This window comes from Botrytis byssoidea (genome assembly GCF_014898295.1).
Source record: "Botrytis byssoidea strain MUCL 94 chromosome Unknown BBYS_018, whole genome shotgun sequence".
Classification (NCBI taxonomy): Eukaryota; Fungi; Ascomycota; class Leotiomycetes; order Helotiales; family Sclerotiniaceae; genus Botrytis; species Botrytis byssoidea.
The window spans coordinates 60,014-81,827 of record NW_024065859.1 but is presented as its reverse complement, the minus strand read 5'-3'; the positions used below and the strand labels follow the sequence as shown (position 1 = coordinate 81,827).

Below are 21,814 nucleotides of genomic sequence, written 5' to 3'. Positions count from 1 at the left end.
AACAAAATCACTTTTACAGCAAAACACGTCGAGGTTTTGCACAAACTTGATTCAAACAAGTCGGACACGCATTCCAAGGAAAGAATAGTTTTCTTTGATTACATATTTAAACTCGAGACAACACAATCAGTCTGAAGAACAGTCGAAGTTATTGAATTCGACTTCCCACAGACGGCATCCTTCAACCTTTCTCGAACCTACCTCTCCCTTCGAAACAATGGCAACACCTGCCCCCACATCTCGCTCTCGCGCCCCTCCAGCAGGTGACGAAGAAGCATCCACCGTTCTGAAGCTGGGAGAATTCCAAGATGTAGATGCACTTACTCATTCTGAAGCCGCACTCGTTATCAACGCGCTTGTCGCAAAGCGACGTGGCGATCGCAAGAACGTTAATGAGACTGAGATATTGAGCAAGACGCAAGAATACCTGGATCATTTTGCGAGATTCAAGAGAAAGGAAAACGTGGAGGCTGTAGAGAGATTGTTGGGAAGTAGGGGGGAATTGGCGAAATTCGAGAGGGCGCAGTTGGGTAGGTGACTTGTGGTTTTTCCTTTGTTATGCTTGAGTTTCTTGAAGGTTGAAAGGGGAGATGAGAGTGAACGGAGAAGGCAATTTGGGGAAGATGAATAACTAGGGTATTATTGGGAGAAGCAATGCTAACATGAGATGTAAAGGCTCATTATGTTGCGACACGGCCGATGAAGCGAAGACTTTGATACCCAGTTTACAAGACAAAATCAGCGATGACGATTTGACAGAGTTATTGGATGAAATCACAAAGTTGATGGGATTTACGAATTAAGAGGTCCTTTGGATTTGCTTTTGGTCACTAGATACTCACTTGAATTCGGTATATACTCGAGTACCAGAAGCTACAGAAGAGTTTCAGCATGAATTCTATCGAGATTGGTTCGTTGAAGACATCAAAAAGATACCTACAACAATAGTAGGCAGTCATGAAGGAAACCGTTTGGAGAATACTGATGTAGATAAAATGGATGGGCGTTGGGAATGGATTTCGTTACTTTCATAGGACGGTCCGTGAAGAAAAGAGCATTGTTGCGGCGTTTTCTTTTTGTGGGTTCAGTTGTAGTTCGGAGAAAATGAGGCATGGGCAGTGAAGGGATATAATGAAAAGGGGCATGGGACAGAGTATGGAAACTGCGGAAATGAGGGTGGATGCGATAATACGAGGGGCATGAGAAAATGTATTGGATACACCCAGATACGTACCCAGTGTGTTCTAAAACTTTTCTGGCTTTCAGGCCTTTGATGAAGGGACAAGCTGATAGTGGAGGTCAGGAGATGATAAAATATGAATGAACCTTTTCATTACTCTTATTTTCATGATCCAGAAAGCGTGAGCTGAAGGTGTTAAACTAAGTTGATTTGATATTTAGGTACTTTACCACTTGGAGCTCGATTGGGTGCTGAACCAAACAGAATGAACGTAACATCATCTTTTTGTCACTGATCATTTGTCTTAAATCGCCTTTTCAGCCCGCCAAAATCGATAGTTTCTACCGATCTCGCAGTTTTTGTAGTTCTGCAATTCTAGGGAAAGTATCTGCGGAACCATACCTCACAATTGTCATCACGAAAGATCCTCCACAAACATTCATCTGTATGATACACTCAGCGGCGCCGTATGCAATCTCTCCTCCTCTCCTAGGCCCTAAAACTCCCTACTATCTCATTGGAATTTTCCTATATCTCCTAATCTGCGCAATGCTCTAAAAAAGTCGACTTCTTCTCGCCTTGATTTGGAAAGAAGGTTTCAGAAAATTGATCTCAAATGAATTCGAATAGAATCTTGTTGATTTTAATTTTATCTTCTCAAAAAAAAAAGTCTCTCACAATGTTATCATCGATTTTCTCCTCACCTGCCTAGCTGAAGCTCTCCTTTCCCCTCTTTAGTCGAGGAGAGGAGAGGAAGGATACTTGTATACGCCGTTCCGCGGGTAAGCATGCGCATTACTGGTCGAGAGGTTGGCGTCGTTGAAACCTGGGCAGCATTATACCGCTACTAATTTTGTTGGTTCTCGAGGTCTCCGGTGATAGTCTGACCCTGATTTGGTTGGGGAATAGTCTGATCCCCAGAACTGCTGTATAAACAGGCAGGGATCAGGGAAAATCCAGTCCCTTTAATCAGAATGTATTGACACATACGCCAATTAGATGGCTCGTCCATACTCTTTTCAGCCCAAGCATCTTCGAAACGTTGAGCTCGGCCCCTCCAGATTGGATTTCGAGCCTCTTTCATGGATGCTATTGTGGCACGGGATAGTCTTTGTTTGATATGCTTAAACAGAACCGTGGATTTTCCTATGATACCTACCGTACCAAGTGCTCGGTATAGCAAGTATTGTACCAATCTCCAATCCGACGGCTTATGCTCGATCTCCCTCTGAACCGAGAACTTTTCAAAAATGGAGGCTCTTTTCCCCCTGGTAGTATCTGAAGCCTCGGTTTTCATCATAGAGATTGCAAAGATAAAAAATCTTCGATGCAGTGCTCGTGAGAAATTCATGAGGCTGTCAAGATTGAAAACTATGAGGTATGTTGACAGCCCGACCACTGTGGCAATAATTTGCAGTGATCGAGACTGAAAATCTCATCGTTGATACTCCAAACTGACTTGAGGCGTATCAGCCTCCTGACCAATTATATACTCGGGTTGATAGAGACAAATGCTGGAATAAGAATCGGCTTACCATACAAAACGAAAGTGGCAGGAAGAATATGCTCACAAAAGTCAATAGCTTGACATTTTCTCCCAATCTAGTTGCGGCACGACTCTCCATAACACCACTGGCGTTGAAAAGCTAGAAAGCAAAATAATTAGTCTAACAAAAGGCATGAAATAGGACGTCGCACTTACGCCATCTCTCAAATCGAGAGCTTCCTGTCTCTTGTCGCGTAATCTTTTTGCTATTTCCTCCAATTGTCCGAGACGTCCTCGCATATGTTTGCGAGAGCCTTCGAGAAATCTCACCTCATCTCCTTCAATTGTGGTGAGTTCTCTCTGATTAATCAACCCAGAGACCTGTTGTATGTTCTCTGAAATTACGGCATCTAATTCCTTGAGTGTCGATATCACCCAAAAATATCGCTTAGACCTGGAAAATGTCTCGTCATCTACCAGAAGATTATCGTGCTTCAATGGATCCAAGAATGCGATCTTTTCGATAATCAAGTTGTCAAAATATTCTAGAATCTGCTCCCATTTCTGGATCATGTGAGAGACGGCAATGATTGTGTAGTCGAAGAAAGTCGACAGAGCGTTCTGAGGCGTACCATCGGAGTGCATTACACTAGAGATTGTCTTATTGAAGGTCATTGGCTTAAGTTCCAACAGGGTCCAGTACTGTTTACATACTTTGTCTGCTAGTGCAATAAGCTGTACGCAGGAGTTAGCATATTAATTGTCTGAGGAGCAATATGCAGATTGCTTACGCTGTACGAGCTTTCCAGTAGAATACGAGGCATTCCACTCGAAAAGTCTTTGCAGTATTCATCTTTGTCACTATGCAACTTTCCAGTTTTTAGCTGTGACCAAGGTATGCCACTGTATTCATCTTGATTTACACTGTATTTCAAAATACTTGGTCTGGAAGATGATGTGATCCATAGGGGTAGTTCCTCTCACATTGCGGGGAATAGTCTGCTATTTGACATCTTTATCTTCACTTCGCCCGGGTTCTTGAGCAAGATTTGTTGATCGAAGCTCGGGACAGGATATGGAGCTAACAAAAGAGCAACATGGGTTTAATGAACTTTGAAGGCAATATTTGACTTACATTACTCTTCTCCATGGACCAACCAGTGGTCTGGAGTTTGGTGTTCCAACAGGACATGGTGTGGGAGCAGAATCAAGACAGTTGATGTTTTGAGACCCAGTATTTGACTTTGGAGCGCCAATGATATAACGTATTATCTGACCACTATCAAAAAGGTCAGTTATTGTTGTGCGACATCCACTCAGGCGCTGGCATAGCTGTTCTTCGTGCGGTATCCGGTCAATATGTTTCTGGGCATCATCAGATGATGCCAACATCAATAGCAATCGTGTTGAGAATGTCAGTCTGAGCCTTCCATGTTCGGGAACCTTGTAAGCGCCACCCACAACACTTTTCCAGCGATCAATCTCTGAGGGCGTTGCCAATCGTGAAACTCTGTCTTCGACTATGCCTTGTCTCCCCAATCTGTCAAACGCAATCCCATCAGTGTGGTAGATTTGTATAACGTTCAATGGTAATGATATTGCTCCCCTGATTCCATGCTTCAATGGCACTGCGGTGGAATTACCACTCGAAATATCGTCAGTCTTGTCAACAATCTGTATTTTTGGCGTTCTTCCGTCATTGCTATACACCTGAATATTATCTCCCTTCGTGGTAGCTCAGTTAGCCATGGTTGACTCTGATTTATATATCAACAGCAAGCATCAATTAAACAAACCTACGCCACATATACTAAGCTTTCCATCCACCAGCTTGGATCTTCGCGTAACCCATTTTTTACAGAACTGAGGCGCGTTTCTTGCTTTCTCAAATGAGAAGAGGCTTCTCTCAACACCTTCAATATCTGCTCAAGGACTAATAGTTTAGTATTATCTTGGCCTGAGTCAGTAAATTGCATGGTCTTTCCGGTTGTCAATGATGTAGACATCGTATGCTGAAATTCAACACAATTTAAAAAGGGTTGTCTTTGAGGAAATTAGAACTGTAATTTTAAAATGTATCAATGGAGGTAATGTCTGGGTACTTATAAGATCCAATCCATCCAGTGTAACAGATTCTAATAGCACCGCATGGTCTTCAAGTGGGTCCACTGGCCATGTCTCTACCCGCAGTTGACTTGGCAAAATGAAACATGCTGCCCAAGTAATTTCATTCTCATATCTGGCTTTGGAGAGTTGCCCCTACATGAGTCTATGCGGTTGCTAATTTTTGATTGCGATTTCATTAAATCAACGACATCAAGCTGGAACGAAATTATACATAAGTCTTGCTAATTTTAGGTGCTCGATAATTTTCCGAGACAAGACTATGGCGGTGTGGTGCACTTGGGTCAACAAATAACGTGGTTGCATGTAATGCTGTGGTCAACTGTATTACGTCGAGGTGGAGGAACACAAGGATTGGAAGCAATCATGCACGCACATAGTACACAGTCTACCAAATTGTTGTAGAAGTTGCAAGGCTCGACAGTTTCACACACTGTCTGGGATTGGTATCAGATTAGGACTCAATCACCCATATATAGAATTCAATCATGAGAATCTGCAATGATTCTTTTTGCATAGTATCAAATCGGTGGTGGCCCAAAAACTGTACATATTTCAAAAAATGTATCCGTATGAGCATGCATACCACGGTGGATGATGTGAAAGTAAAGATTTTTCTCAATTATCAATAGCCTAGTAGTAACTCGACAGGTATTCTAATCTGGAATATTCATAGAAATTTTCAGCATTATAAATAGATGTGAAGTCAGCAATTGGTGTGTATTGAGAGAATTGTAGAACGTCCAAGAGACACGAATTACATATAGAGGGCTTTAAATTGTTATCAATGAAAATTAAAGACAATTACTATTGAGAAGTTCCTATAATCCGAGAGTAGGATCTGAGATAGAAGTGTTGTCGCTTAGTTGAGCAAAGCAACTCAGGGGCTCAAGTCCGACGAGGAACCTCGCCGACTGTTCAAATGAAACTTACCAACTGAAATTGATGCGCCAAAAAACAATTTTATGTGCTTTTAGATCGATTTCAGGCTCTTACATAAGAACAGGCATGGCCTCAAAGATAAATCATCAAGTGAAAGAGCTATGCTAAGCGAGATATACAATTAACTGTATGGCACTCACTAAATAAATTATCGAATAAATTATCGCTATTCTTGTCGAGAAACCCAAAGTAGTTTTAAATATGTGATGGCTCAAGATAAATAGTCATCGTTCATCTGAAGTTCGGAGAAGGCATGTAACAATTTAAGTGAATATCAAAAAGGGCATGTGTTATGCGTCATCTTTCTGAAAAAAGGTTCCTCTTCAGATTCTTTACAGAACATACCATGTTCTCTGAGATGCCTCAGCTGCACTCTGAAATTTGCAAGTGAGCTCCCAGTTCCGCTCAAAACTCAACCTTAACATCCTTTGCCATGTGCCACCTCCCCAGCCATCAATTTATCTGTCTCCACACCATGGGCCAGCTGCTTTGGGAAGAATGTAAGAAGATGCCAGCTCTGGGCTGTGAGTACTGCTCGGATGTATCATATGGTGTGATCGTGAAGAAACTTGTGCATTATGTGCATCGAATCTCTTTGTTATGGAAATTGCCATTAGTACAGTACAGAGAGATGCCATAAGACACATTAAAAGAAACCTTGAATACCCTTTGGAGTCGCATCTGTTTGACAGAATCGGTATGTGTGCATTGGTGATGGTGAAGACAATATAGTACTATGGTTCACCTGTTGTAATATTGCTTGAGGTTCTAAAAGCTAGGGCTACGATACGTCTATACTTAAGTGCCGAGGCACTAGCGCAAGCGCTAGTGCGGTCACATGATCCCTGTCCCGACAGGTGAGTATACATGGGATTAGTGGTGATAGTAATATAAATTTACGTCTGAGGAAATCTTTTGAGGGATATAGAGGTATACTAAGTTGAGGATTTAAAATAATATATTATCTATTAAAGGATTTATAAACTGTAAAAAGAAAAGGAGATTCTTTGATAAATAATCTCATATATTCAAATCGATTATAGTACTATAATTCTATAACATATTTTAGAAAATATTTCGAGCTTTATTATACATAGTTTTCTAATTACCTTCTAGATATAATTATAGTTTCTATTTATTGAATTCTCTTGTTATATTTAAAATTTATATATATTAGTTTAAGTAAGAAAAGATTTCAAATAGTTCGAATTCTCCTTAAGTAGATCTCAAATTGATATTCTATAGATAAGAATAATCAAACTATTATGAAGATATATTACAGAGATATCCGCACTGTATAGATTATAAGATAAACCTAAGGCCTTCATATTAGAATCTACGAAAACAGTACTATAGGAATAATAAAATTAAAAATTAGTTAACGATAATAGTAATTAAATAAATAGTAATCTTATTAGAAGTTATAAGATAAGTATTATATACTTAGAAATCGATTTATTTATTAATTGATTTTAAAAAATAAAGACGTATATTAAAAAATAGATTTTATTATAATATAAAGCTTTATATCAGAATAATTATTAGTTTTACTTTAGAATTACAAGAATTGTAATTAGTTGTAGTCTCATTGACTTTCTATTTAAAATTTAGTTTAAACTATTTCGAGAGATCTTTAAACACTTCTATGTGACTCTAGAGGCAGTTCCTGCAATAGTTTGATTGTTATAGTCTATATCATCTCTATAAACTTTAAAGTCTGACAATTCGCAAATGTCTCCTTCCCGCTTAAAAGGTTTCCTTTTCTAGGATGCTTTCTTTTTCATTATATGTTATCTACTCCTTAATTAATGAGCTTGGTTTTGTATTACATAAAAATATCAAATAGATCGATAGAAGAGCAAAAAGGTCTCTAGAAGGTAATAATTCAAAGAAAAAGTATTGTTGCAATTTACAGATTGCTAGGAATATCGATGATTCAATTTCAGCTTTATAGATCTATCTAATGTAGAAATTTAGGTTTGTAGAGGGTACTCTGTGTAGGTATTGAATTTTTACCCTCCGTGAGCATACATCATCAGACAAAAAATTATAATCGTAGATTCCACGAATTTCCCTAGGAGTTCTAGCTATCATAGACTAGATTCTCGCCTTTGAACAAGATTCTAACATAAAATCCAAGGAACATGAGAGTAATTTTTACCTCTCGCTTATCATTACATCATCTCGCTACTGCATAACAGTATCTCGTATCTTTCATCCTGTTCTACCCCTTCGTCTCTCTTTCAGCCGTTCAAACCTCCTTCCTCTCCTAATTCAAATCCCCGGATCCTTCATCTCTCCCCATTCCTCTCGCTTGAGGGTTTTTCTGGTCGATATACAAAGCTTACATTACTTACTTACTTCATCTATCCATCACTAGACATCGTCACAAGGAGATACTACTCACGCATACATAAACGCCTCGATGTATTTATTTCGTTTTATTCATCTTCATATTTAACATCTACATTTGAAATCCCCCGTCATGTCCCACGACTTGACACTCAATCATGCCTCTTACTATGGTACTAACTCAACACTCCTTCGTGCTCATGATTTTCTCCGTCTTCATCCCACCTTAAGTGTTAAGCGTGCCCAAATTCTCTTCCCCCTTTCTTGCCTGCACTCGGCTAACTTCCTTCCTCTCCGCTTCCTCTCATATCAGCTGAGGCATGTACAATATGCTGTAGTATGTTCCTCCCAGGTTTCCTCTATCCAACCTCGTTGTATCGCATCATATGGTATGATATCGTATTAGTGATCGTTGAAGTGTATGTAATAAATACTCAAATCCGAAACGCCACTCTCATGCATTTTGTAAATGTAAATGTAAACTCCCTCATCATTCCTATTCATCACTCAAACCATCCTCGGTACCTTTTTTCATTTCGATGCTGCATCCATTATATTCATCTGATTCCATAGTCCTTCAAATCACTCAACAATCTCCTCCCCCTTTCCCTTGCCATCCAAGACAGGCGAAATGGACAATTCTCCACCAGCATCATATTCAGACCAACTTAATACATGATTTCGTTTTTTCTCCACTCCTTCCGATATCTCCATCATCTGGGGAGGAGGTGTAGGCGCCACAACTTTACATTCAAAATCAAATCCTGGATGTGTATAAACAGGCTCTGGATTCCATGCTCCAACATTTGCAGACGTCGAGCTAGGAGATCCCATGCTAGATACCGAGTCGGTGTTTGCGCGATGAGTTTGATAAGTTTGCTTGGCTGCATTGGATTGCGTAGGTTGGGAGCCTTGATGTGAGAGAGATTGAGGGAATTCTTCCTGTTTTCCGTATAAACTGGCGTGGACTTGCATTTGTGCATCTTCATTTTGTGGATTTGTGTCTCGTTCTGGCTCTCGGGGAGTGGGTCGCGCATCCAAGCCAAGTCCTATGGGAATACTGTGGGTGCTGCTTTCTCTTCTTAATTCCTTGTCGTCATTTTCCTCTGTATGTACTTCTTGACTTGTCGAATTCATACTTTCTCGGCCCTTTCCTTTTTGTACATTTCTTTGTCCTAGAGTTTGGCCGTATCCTTGTTGCATCTCCGAAAAAGCTCTCGCACGTTCTTCTTGAGCCCTGACTAACGCATGTTGATATCCCATATTTTGCTGATGTTCCCTACTATCTCTATACATTTGATATGGATTTTGGTGTTCATTTGTGCTTGCATTCATACCTTTCATGTGGCGTGCTGAAGCTAGCTGTTGGGTATATTGGTGTTGCGCTTGTTGGCGTGAGTATTGATTCTGTGCATATTGAGATGCCGGCGCTTTATTCATATTTGGGTCTGGATTGATCGAACAGGAATTTGATAAATTTGAGGAGTTTCCGCGGCTGTGGGATTGTATAGGTCGACCAGACAGAGATAAGGGTAGATTAGGAGGCGCATTTGGATACCAATATCCTTGTGCCTGTCCTTGAGCAAGATTCGTCGATGCACCCAGAATCACACTATGTGAGGGCGTGCTCATCGCACTGACAGCACCCTCACTTCCACTTCCACTCATTCTCTCACTTCCTCCGACAGAAACACTTCTTCTTCCGATTTCCCTTCCGTCCAACTCACTCATCGTAATGCCCATACCGGATCGATGTGCGGGTCGCGGACTGGGCATTCCCGGAAGTGGATGGAAAGCTGGATGCGAAGATTCGGGAGGGGGTGCCAGGGACGATTTTTCAGGGTCATGGGAAAGTGGCCTGTCATGTTCGTCATCTTCTTGGGGCTTGGGAATGAGCGAGGGATGAACCGTTGGGATCGAGTGGCTTGGGGCAGAGACTTGGGATTCGCTCATTGCTGGCCCACCCGGTGGTGATTTTGGAGGTGCAGAATTACTGCTGGTACGAGTTCCTATTTTGGAAGGAAATGGTTAGCATTCATATCACCACCAGCGAGACATCACAAGATAAAATGTGACAAATAAAACCGAATGACTTACTTCCACCAAACGGTGCGAAGACATCCCCCAACCCCAATCCAGAGAGTCCAGGACTTCTTGTGCTCTTACTACTAGGTGTTTGCAACGTCTTTCCCGTCGTACTATAAAACTGAATAGTCTCTAGATCTGAACTTTCAGGCTCGGCGAACATTCTTTCTCTATCCTGCTTTTTCTTTTGGCGAAAACGGAAACAACAGAATGCAGCCATTGCGAAACAAATTAGAGCGACACCGCCAACGACTGCTCCAGCTATGATTGATGTTGAATTTGATGAGGAGGTAGGAGGAGTTGTTTGTGCGACAGTGGTGGGGGAGCTGGATAGGGTTTGTGTAGGTGCACTGACTGGATGGTTGTCAGTTGTAGTTAGGAGGACGGTGCTTGGCGAGAGTGTCTGCGGGGCTGACTGTGGAGTTGTCTGTAGAATTGATTGTGAGGATTCGGTAGTTTGAGATGATGTGGTTGATGCAGTAGTAGAGGAAGAAGCAGAAGAGGTAGAAGATGTAGAGAATGTAGAAGATGTAGATTTAGAAGGAGTAGAAGTGGTTGAAGTACTTGATGCGCCAACTGCAGCGGTATTTGAATCCGGGCATTCTGATACTGCACATGCATCTACCGAACAACAACCATGGAAATCATTCGCGCTGCAAACATACCACAGTTGTCCTTGTGTACATTCTCGAGACTCTCGTATGAAGAGGGATTGATTGAAGTTTTGAGCATCTACATTGAGATACATCTTGAAGACTTGACGGAGAAGGGAATTGAAGGAAGAAATCCAACAAGTACGAAATGAAGACTTGAATCGGATCTCGAACAGAATCAAAGAAGAATTGAAGATTGCAAAAGTTGTTGGTAAGTGTGTGACTACATGGATGACTTTTCCAAAATGATTTGTGTGTTGAATTGAATTGATTGATATGACTGATGATATCAAATTGAATGAATAGAAAAGTGAATTGAGAAATAATGTACTAACCGACCTTGATAGGCAGTGTTTCTTTTCCTGTTCTTTCAATCTCCGCAAAAGTGAATCTCAAATAACCAAAGCATCCATGCGTAGGAGGGTTCAAATGTAAAAAGTGTTTAAATCCTATAGTTAAATGAATAGGTATTAATATGAGTATATTGAGTTAGACGCCCCTATGGACCGAAGATCAAACCTTGAACCAACAACAAAATTTCAGCAAAATGATGTCAGAAATCTCCAATTGTCAATGAATATGTAGATAAAAATGAGGAAAAATTCAAGGCCGAGTAAGGCTATGATTATGGCTCATGAGACAAATATCTAATATATACCTGGGTAAAAGGGTCTCTCGGTAGGTCGTTTGTATGGCACAGCACAGCACAGCACGGCATTGTGCCACTCCTTACTTTTGGATATCCCATGTTGAGAGTTCTTTCCTCGATGCTACTCTACATACACTTCCTTGCATGGGTGGTAATTGGATATCCTGCATATGCAGTGCCGCAATACTAATTCATCTGACATTCAAACAGTTGCCGATGGAGATCTAGAGGGAAATAGCATAGATGTAATCAAGGGTCGTCACCAGGGTATAACTTCCTGTCATCGATTTGGATATCTGCCGTTGAAATTGAATGAAAGCACAGCCCGAAAATTGATCAATCCTCAGTCGATGGGAGCATGTTCAATCGGAAAAGATCCCCCGCGCTCCGAGAAAAATGGCTGAGCGGAGTTAATCGCCGGATTCAGGTACAGCTAGTCTATATTGAGTAACCATGGCGCTTAATGCACAAGGAAATGATTGGTTATCGATTTTCCCCGAGAATTTACATTGGCTCGGCCCCCCTTTTTTAGATGTTCCTGGGTAGGTAATGTGGCACAACATATCTCAGCCTCTGATGTAACCTGACCTCGGACAGTCCAGTTTGTGGCAGATACCTACCTACCTAGCCATGGTTACTTTTGTATGGAAAGCTACTATGCCTCACACTTATTACAACCAGAGATTCAGCTTCTAGATATTCGACTATGCAAAATAACGAAAGCCGATATGGAACATAGACCACATCAATTCATAGAGTAGACGCATCCTCTTCCCTCCTCACCAAAGCAAGCACAGCACTCAATCTTACCAATGTAATCCGTCATACTCCGTGCATCTTTACGACTACCTAATCGAGATATAGAAAATGGATATCCATGTCATCGACCCCTCTAATTACATATATAACCGCAATCCGGCACAGAAGCGCAGCAACTATTTCTTGCTCCGCGTTTCACTCCCATGATTTTCAAATTGTAGGGGTGACTCTCATTGGATATCATAGAATGTAGAAGCGCTGTGTTCGCCGAAGTATACCGATAGTTTGGGAATATACTCTGTCTATTTTCTGCTTACAGTAGATACATAAGCAACGCTACCTAGGCTGTGTTCGTTTATTGTATTATGAGGTACCGCATCTCGAATTATGCATGATTAGATGGCGAGCTGCGTAAAGTGCCAGGGAGCGGGAGGTCCCTATAAGGTTCTGGCTACGAAGCCCAAGACATAAATCCTCTCGAGGTCACGGTCCAGGTTCTAATCAGAAGGACATAGCTGAGATAGGGTATCAAATGGTGGGAGTGGACTTTGAACCCTCGCAGGTTTCATTTCTGAGTGTCTTCTTGTCTTGCCAAAAGCTCTGAACCAACGTGACTATATCATTCATGACATTGAGCTCATAACCTTACCCTCCAATCGATTCCCATGGCATCGCCAAATCGACAAGGCGAAGAACCCACACTTGAAAGAAAGCAAGAAGATGTGATGATTAATGAAAGCGGATGAACTGAGGTGAGTCAGTAACTAATCTTTGCAATTGGCTGGTTATGTAAGGCTATATCACGTGAATTTATACCCAAGGATCACATCACCCCAACATGATCTGATCCAAAGCAAAAAACGAACCACTCTGACAACATAGCGAGATGATTGACTGCCATCATAATGCTCAATACTCAAGTCCTCAATTATCTCAAATCGTAATGCTCCGATGGGCTGATCTTTATCATCCTATGTGATAAGTTCTGAACGTATATGAACTCCAATTCTACCCAAATATGTCTGTATTTCTCAAACCATCTAGTCTCATGCATGTTCATTATTGCTACTCAATTCCACATCTACGCACATAATACGAAACATAGCCATGGCTTCGAGATCGACACTACATATTGATCGAAAGGATCTTTACACGGATCTAGAAACACGAATTCATTATCTACACTCTTTTCTTGACTTCAGTTCACGTGAGCATACCGCCCCATTTCCATCTGAGATTTACTCAAACTCTGAAAATAGGAGACATAGAAGCCCTCATTTATGGCTCAAAATACATCAAACAACTCATACCAGCCATCGTGAATATTGTATACAGAAAACTTCTTCAATATGACATTACATCACGTGCCTTCACAACTCGCAGCACAAGTTATGAGGGTCCGCTAGACGAACTGCTAGATGAGAATAGTCCTCAAATCTTACACAGAAAGATGGTTTGCAGACCTGTATTACCATGCAGTTTGTCGATCAGGCTGACATGTTCCCTAGTTTCTGAGAGGCTATCTCCATAAACTCTGTTCGGATCCAAGCCAAATGGAATTCTGGGAGTACCTCGACAAAGTCGGGATGATGCACGTAGGACGTGGTCGAAAACATCCTCTTCATGTGGAATATGTACACATAGGAGTTTGTTTGGGGTTTGTGCAAGATATTATTTTTGAGGCGGTTCTCTCGCACCCGAAATTGAGAATGGAGAAAAAGATAGCGATCGTGAAAGCGATTGGGAAAGTGTTGTGGATTCAAAACGATCTTTTTGCAAAATGGTATGTCAGAGATGGTGATGAGTTTGCTGGGGAGATGGAGGAGGTGATGGTGGAGAGGGAAGGCTGGTTGAAGGGGAAGAAAGTCATTGATGGAGAGGAGAAGTTAGATGTTGAAGGCGAGGGGAGTGACGGAAAGACGCCTATCGAGGATGAGAAAGTGAAGGAAGCCCCAGCTTCTTGTCCATTTTCTGGGTTTCAGGTTAAAAAGGAATAGTAATATTCTCAATGTTTGGATGTTAGTGATACAAGTTAAGACTCTCCTCTTTGAATATTGTGCCAGTACATCTCGACAGCTGTTAGAGGGAGAGAGCTAGGGACGCATCTCCCCGGGCCATCACTTCTAAGGGTTAGAATAATGGGAAACAACAGCCAATACGTAATTCCAAAATCTCGCCTTTTCCCGGGCTAGAAGAAATTTATCTTGTAAATAGGCAGATTTCATTGATTTCGTGGTGGTGTATCTATCGGCGTCTTTGCCCGTTTTCATGAGTAGCGAAAGGTTTAATCAATGGCGGATGCAGCACGGTCGAGTGGCGCCAAGTAGATCAGACAGAGAATACTAGCTGATGATCTGGGTGCACTTTCGAAGTGCGAGTTGGTGCTGGTTCATGTATTATATGAGAAATTTAGTGGTAGCAGAATATTGTTGTGTGAAGATTGAAGAGGGGGTGGTCTCGGGAGGGAGAACAGAATAGAATCCCGATTAATAGTGGGGGGGGGGGGGTTAGCGAGGGGTATATCGGGGGGCTTGGGATCTTTTTGTGCGTGCAGATACCGTGGTGGATACTTTTCTTTCACTATCTTCTTATACGCAGGTCCTCAATAATCCCATGAAGTTTTAATGGTAAGTCATAATTCAGAGTTTGATCAAATTGATCAGCTCACGGACTTTGCGATCGCATCCCCCGGATACGCCTGCAGAGTAATTTATGAGTTGAGCAGTCTGCAGGAAATGTTATTTTCTAAATTCCAGTATAGCACCAATAGCAAGACATTTAGTCTAGTTTAGCATTAGCATGGCCAGATACATGTTATTGATGTGAATTATGATTTATGACAACTAAGATAGATGACTAAGGGTATCTCTCGGTCTTGATTAAGCTTTTCAAATAATTACAACTTGTAACATCGGAGTAACGTGAGAATACATGCTCGAAACGTCCAAGTATAAAAGAATCTGCCAACACTCCAATACCTCACTGGCTCTTTTTCTCACCTTCTCTCACCCTTTCTTCCTCAAAATGCTTCACCGTAATCTTGATACCCTCATCTAGCGGAACCAATGGTTCGTATCCTAACCTTCTCCTCGCCTTATCAATGCTATAGTATCTTGTCATGCAACTGAACTGAACCTTCATTTTTGTTAGATTTGGTGTCTTTCCAGCAATCCAGAATAATCCTTCCACAAATCCTGCAAGTCCTAACCCAAAGTCCTTTCCAATGACCCACACATGTTCTGTTCCCTTTGTGGATCCCGCAGCTGCCCATACTGCTCGTGCCATATCCCAGAACGGAACGGGTGATCCATTGGTGATGAAAAATGCTTCACCATCTACGCGCTCGGTGTCTAATGGAGTTGTGTTGAGCTTAGCAGTTGCAAGTAAGGCAGCGGCGGCAAGGAGATGCGCGTGTGCAACATTTTTGACGAATGTAAAATCGAAGAGGTTGGTATTGTCGCCTAGTTGGAAACCAGTGCGATTGGTGTAGTGAACATTAAGGAGGCCAGGTATTAATTGAACGTCTCCAGGACCGAAGATGCCAGAAGGACGAATGGAGGCGGTCAGGAGCTGGGGGGATTCTGGTGCGCGGTTTGCGGCTAGAACTATAGCTTCTGCTTCTGCCTATTCGTACCATTATATTAGTATAGGAATTTGAGAGTAAAATTGGCACAGCTGTGTAAAGAAATGGGAGGAGTTGATGGACCATACCTTCGTCCATGAATAATATTCGCGTTGTAATTTCTCGGGTATGACAGGCCACCTCTCATCTGCATTAACCAAATCGGTTGTATTATCTGAGATGATACTGGCACTACTTGTAAAAACTAAAGCTTTCACTCCAGTCTTTTGACACGCCTCAACTACACACTTCGTTCCTCCTACATTGACTTTATGGAATAATTCTTTCGTTCCAGTAATTGCGACAGGCGATGCTGTATGAATAACGACGTCTGGCTTGATGGAGTTGAATATTGAAAGAAGAGATTCGAGAGAGGTTATATCGCCATCATGGTAGGTAACTTCTCCTGATGAATGTTGATTTCGACTTGTACGTAGGTCAAGAACGGAAATTGTGCAATTGTATCGATCATGAAGGAGGGATACAATGTGGTGGCCTAGGAAACCACAGCCGCCGATCACAAGAACACGACCAAGAGGGGCTCTCTTTTGAATAGACATTTTTGAAGTAATTGAGTCGATGGAACTTCAAAGGGGACAGGTAGTAAATGTGGAGATTAAAGTTAACGTTAGTTCATGGGGAAGAAACTGGGGATCGGAACACGGAAGAACAAATCTCCCGGAAACATTTATTAATCCTGACTTTCACAGGACGAGCTTAGGGACTCAACTTCAACCCAGTCATCAGTCAAGCTCCAAATTTACTGGCGTGGAATATCCCTTACTTATGAAGACTATAATGTTACTTTTTACTTCATTGAATGATGATGTTATCTTTTCAGAATTACAACGAGCTTGAGCGCGAGGGGATTGCCGTTTCCAGGTGGAAATATAATCAAGTTGATTGACAGTACAATAAATGTTGTTTGCTATTAATGCTGCCTGTTTGATGCGGGACTTTTACGGTTTATTCTCGGATTCGATGACATATATTCGACTCGGAATATGAAAAGACTCGATGTCCTTGAGATCCTGTTCATTGATTGAAAATCGGCCTTTGCGGATATACTTTGAGCGAATGCTGCACACAAATTAATCCAATCCACGGCGCATTCAAGAATTCTAACTCTAAGGATATGAGAAAAGGAGAATGAACTCTATGGGAAAGACAAACGCGATTGCGAAGCCTTGCCAATTCTCTACTAGTTCACTGATACAACGCTGAAATATTTTGAGAAATTGGATCCTTTCAAGATAGACAATTTGATTTGCTGAAGCTCTCCATTTTCTAACTTCATTTTTGCTTCTCATGAATGCACCTCTATGATTCCTCAAGGCTTCTTTTCGAATTTCTATCATGTTGGAAATCCCAGAAATCAGGGAGTCCTACGCAGAGAATCATGTCCCAAGCAATGCCTGATGGCCGCTATAGCTTCGTTCATCTCTGTTGTAGCTGTACTTGTTGTTTCAAGCTTCGTTCAAATCCTAAAAAGCCTTGGTGCTTAACTTAGTATGGTGAAAGTGGACTAGGAGCTGGGGCCTGAGATGGGTGATATCGTTGAAGAACGGAAGCTACAGAAATCTGCCATTCTTTATAACAACTTGCAATCACATTTTATTTTGGACTCATCGTAAACGATGCTAGTAGCATCTGCAGGTTAGAGTGAGGTCAGTTTAGCGAAAATGAAGAACTTCGTAGAATCGTGATACTCGAGATATCATAGAATAAATACTGAATTACTCCAGCGGATAATCTGAGACACGTATAGCTTAATAGAAATAGTGCTAGTCAAATTTGCAGTTTCGTATGTTGGTACTAACTAGCTTGCAGTGCCTACATCACTTCAATCGCTCTCGTCGCCGTGACCGTATTCTACACGCGAGCTATTCCCCAGGACCCTTCCCTTCTATTAACCTTTTCTATTTTCATAGAAGTTGAGACACATACTGTTGGCCCCAGGTTTTATATTTCATAACTAGAATGTTATCCAATATATGATACTAAAGTATTGACTCTTTACCAGATTTCTGGCTCGAGAGTATGTTCTAACATAGTCATAGTCAACATCTTACCTGTACATGGATCTTCCTTCACTTAAGCTCCATCGGTGAAAAATTCATAGAGTATCTCAATTATCATAGAATACCTACCGCAACTCGCTCTAGATTTCAAATCATTCGTTCAATTGTCCTATACGCTTTCTTTTCATCCCCTCCGCCCTCCGCTTTGATTACCTTGGTGGTGGGAACACCCGCACACTAACTCATACTTTATTCAACTAGAAACCAATTTTGGGCCAGAAATTCGCCATTTGGTTTTTAGCATACCAATTAACACTGAATAATGGTTCAAGAGCGCAGGTTTGAGTATGAATATTTCCACTTCCACGATAGTGAGAACTTAAAGTACGCTCCTCGAAAAATATCTTCATTCATTTATCCTAATCCATTCATCCAGACCCAAATCTCAATTTTATCTTCTCAATCCACCCTCCTCCCCCAGTCATATTTGCATGTCATGTCATATCATGTCCTAAAAATTCCTCCCGCTAGATGTGTATTAACAAAAGTACGGGTCGAAATAAATAGAACACCTTCAGAATGTTATGTGAATATGAGAAATATATGTAACCCAATGCCCATGGACCAACGCCAAAAGATCTCCGAAAAGTTACGCTTGGTAATTAGACCCTATCAATCAAACACGCTCGTGATATCTCATCAAAATGACCACCTGAAATTCAGCCAAATCAAGCTCAAGCGCTCATAATTTGTCGTGTACGACTTCAAGCAACAATACTCCTAGCAACACTGCCACCCCACTTGAATCTCTTCAATCCGCCAGTCCCACTTCTAACCACTTCTCTTCCGCAGCTACCATCACTCATAGAGCCATTCCACCCCCCGAGAACCGATGCTTCTTGCCTTCCTACTTCTCGACCAATGACATATCCTGCACCGAATCCAACTACTGAGACGAGTACTACTACGCCTGCACTCATGACCCAAGTTAGTAGGGTAGGCGAAATAAATGCCTCCTCGCCTTGCACCAGTTCTCCCTTCTTCTTCTTGAGAGCTCGAGTGTTTTGTTTTGTTTGACTAGCTTTGCGCTTGATAGCTTCATCTTGCGAGTCTTGTGATGATCCACTCCTTGAACGACTTGATGATAAGGGTCGTGATATATTGGCTGTAGTAGGAGGTGCCGTACCAATGAGTTCTGATTCAGGAACTATTCGGAGTCCCATTGGTTCATTACTGGTGGCATTTTGAGCGGGAGACTTCGGAAGGCCTCTTGCCGCAGCTGCACAAGAGAGTAACGTTGTGAGACTAGCACGTAAAGCGGCATCATGATCTATAGGGAGCCGTGTGTGATTGTTGAACGACGTATTCCGTGAAGTTGTGTGGTTACGCGATGGGTAAGGTTGTGGTCGAGGTTGCGAATGAACTTGTCTTGGGAAATATGAGCCATTTCCAGGAGCTTGGGTTCGATGACTCTGGGATTGTGAAGGAGGAGGATGAGAGAAAGCATTTGGTTGGGGTGTGAATGGTAATGTTGTCCCTCTTCCTATTCCTAAAGCTGTACTATTCTCATCTTCATCATCTTCGAATTCTGCATCATATGTTGCGTGAGTCGTTAATCGTGCTGGAACGGCTTCTGGTGGAGAAATTTCATTGGAACTGGTTATGATATCTATATGATCTGGTTCCGATTCCGATTCTTCGTATTCCTCTTGACTACTCGTGCTTCTTTGTCTGTTGCCATTTGTGATTATTGGGGGGCGCTGTTGATTATGAGATCGTCTACGTCGGCGAGCAGTAGGATGTTGAGATACGCGGAGACCGGTCGTTACAATTTCGTTATCGATGGAGGAAATAGAGGACGAAGATGGTTGTGAGGATATTTCGACCCACGATTCTGCTGTTTTGCCAGATTAGATACGAGATTAGATTAGATTTGTGGAGAGGATATGGGGAAATGGAGAAACTGAAATTAAGTAAAGTCGAAATACCTTCACTGCGCAATCGATCTGATACAGCATTTGATCTCGCCATATTGTTTCTATTTTGCTGATTCCTAACTGTATTTGCGTGTCGTGAATGTTGATTAGAAGGTTGCAATGTTGGCATGGCGAGGAATGAGGTTAATAATGGTGATGTGATATGATATGATGGCTGAGCTGATCAACACCGGGCGGGGGTCAGGGTTCATGAGATAGGCACGAGAAAGTGAATACGGTCAGATGTTCGGTATATGTTTCAAGTCGATTTTGTTGAGCAATGAGTATTTATTATTCAACCTCTGCGAAAATCATCAAAAATATCGTAATAGTTTTCTATGGACAGTAATAGGGGTTGTGGAGATGGAGACCGCTTCTTGGAGGGGTTGGAATCTGGGAAACTGGAGCCGGGAAAAGGAGTGAATGCTTTGTTGCCTTTGTTCTTGACGTTTGGGATTGCAGGCGGAGAGATAGGTTTCCAAGGTTGGCGAGGCACTTTAGATGGATGCTATCTACGTACCAGAGTGGGCTAGATTCTTTTCCGAGCGTAAGCGGGAGCGTATGCGAAAGATTAGATGTATCCGAGAACTGCAAGAGAGTGGGTTTGATGTACAATTGATAGTGGCTGTCTTATGAGGATATATTTTTAACATGTGGTACAGGAACGAGAGTAACTCGAGCAGAAAGTGTAAAATGGTCAACCTTATTATCTTATGTAAGAGCAGTGAACGGTGTATGTGTACATGATGGTGGCTGTATATCCCCCTTTTAGGGTCAGATGTTACCTTGCCTTCCAGGTTCCTCCAACAATAAAGCAATACTTGTTATCATCGATTTTGATGAGACTGAATAATCTAGGTTGGTTGGTGCTGAGTGAGACATTGAATCATGAGCTTATCATGAATAGAGGGCATGGCACTTTAAATATTCTTGGATCTCACGTGGTATGATTGAAGCCTTGTGAGTGGAAGTAAGTACAAAATAGAAGTTCCTGACCTTATTGGTGGGCGGGAAACAACCTGGCTCAATTCGCAATCTCCCCCTCAAAAAATCGACGACAAATAGATGTATCATCGACGTTGCATGTGAAGATATACTGGTATCTGATAAGGTCTAATGTCCTTTGTGTTAAAGCGGCGTTTGCCCTGGAATGATTGCTACCCTTGATAAAAAGGCCGGCAAATGCAATAAGCCCACAGAATCTTTTCCCCCTCCCCTTCTCTTCTCTACTACTTCGCACCATATCTTGATCTACCGATTGATTCAAAATGTGCGCATAAAATCCGTTCAACACAACTTCTAGTTGTTAGTTTCGATTTCCATCAAACCCATTACTTAAAGATACAATATCTAACTTCCATTACTTTCCACTCCACCATTTTTACCTCATACCAGGGGATCACCCGTCGAGGAACCACAGAAACTGTAATCAGGGTCTAGCCTTACCGGAACGATCAGATCTATGGCCCGGTGTTCAATCTTTGTCACATCGTGACAGACCCTTCACCAAGGAGTGCGTTTGAATAGAGTCACCATGATTGTCTGAATGACAAGTAGAATCATCACATGTTTTTGGGAGTGACAACGTATAAGGTTCGTGTTAGACATCTTCACAAGACACTATCGTCGTGTTGCAACAAACCGAATTTTAGTTCTTAAATTGATTATCTGTAAAAGGCAGTGTGCAAGTGCAAGTGCAATGGCGATGTATACTACGAGGTTGGCAGGATGGCATGACAATGCTAGGAGGGAAAGAATGTTTATATTATCAAACTTTGTTCACACAATTAAACAGAAGGCGAGAATAAGCTTAAATTGTGGGACTATCTTGTTCCTTTTATCTGCGACGCCATCTGCGCTTGAATCAAACTTCCTGGTTCGAACAATTCCTTACAAGCTATCTGTTTATCTTCCATATCTCCACCCGCGATCAGCCACGACATCTCCTCGCCAGTGTATAGCTTT

The 21,814-nt window shown here is 41.8% G+C and overlaps 6 protein-coding genes across 6 annotated transcripts; 2 read left to right on the top strand and 4 right to left on the bottom strand.

The window, feature by feature from the left end:
- Positions 1-217: 217 nt before the first annotated feature.
- Positions 218-803, top strand: EAE97_008395 (uncharacterized protein; the record flags this gene model as incomplete). Its single annotated transcript, XM_038878910.1, has 2 exons — positions 218-530; positions 676-803. 2 exons carry the CDS (start codon positions 218-220, stop codon positions 801-803), a joined length of 441 nt encoding a protein of 146 aa, XP_038729992.1.
- Positions 804-2,027: 1,224 nt separating this feature from the next.
- Positions 2,028-4,672, bottom strand: EAE97_008394 (uncharacterized protein; the record flags this gene model as incomplete). Its single annotated transcript, XM_038878909.1, has 6 exons — positions 2,028-2,606; positions 2,716-2,826; positions 2,883-3,401; positions 3,458-3,590; positions 3,802-4,391; positions 4,478-4,672. 6 exons carry the CDS (start codon positions 4,670-4,672, stop codon positions 2,028-2,030), a joined length of 2,127 nt encoding a protein of 708 aa, XP_038729991.1.
- A 3,496-nt stretch (positions 4,673-8,168) lies between these two features.
- EAE97_008393 (uncharacterized protein) lies at positions 8,169-10,917 on the bottom strand (the record flags this gene model as incomplete). The annotated part of the gene is made up of 2 exons (XM_038878908.1): positions 8,169-10,093; positions 10,182-10,917. The coding sequence occupies 2 exons, from the start codon at positions 10,915-10,917 to the stop codon at positions 8,667-8,669; spliced, it is 2,163 nt and encodes a 720-aa protein (XP_038729990.1). The 3' UTR covers positions 8,169-8,666.
- A 2,420-nt stretch (positions 10,918-13,337) lies between these two features.
- On the top strand, positions 13,338-14,227 carry EAE97_008392 (uncharacterized protein; the record flags this gene model as incomplete). Its single annotated transcript, XM_038878907.1, has 3 exons — positions 13,338-13,437; positions 13,490-13,683; positions 13,739-14,227. 3 exons carry the CDS (start codon positions 13,338-13,340, stop codon positions 14,225-14,227), a joined length of 783 nt encoding a protein of 260 aa, XP_038729989.1.
- A 982-nt stretch (positions 14,228-15,209) lies between these two features.
- Positions 15,210-16,412, bottom strand: EAE97_008391 (uncharacterized protein; the record flags this gene model as incomplete). The annotated part of the gene is made up of 2 exons (XM_038878906.1): positions 15,210-15,854; positions 15,942-16,412. 2 exons carry the CDS (start codon positions 16,410-16,412, stop codon positions 15,210-15,212), a joined length of 1,116 nt encoding a protein of 371 aa, XP_038729988.1.
- Positions 16,413-18,637: 2,225 nt separating this feature from the next.
- On the bottom strand, positions 18,638-19,979 carry EAE97_008390 (uncharacterized protein; the record flags this gene model as incomplete). The annotated part of the gene is made up of 2 exons (XM_038878905.1): positions 18,638-19,767; positions 19,862-19,979. The coding sequence occupies 2 exons, from the start codon at positions 19,977-19,979 to the stop codon at positions 18,638-18,640; spliced, it is 1,248 nt and encodes a 415-aa protein (XP_038729987.1).
- Positions 19,980-21,814: the final 1,835 nt, after the last annotated feature.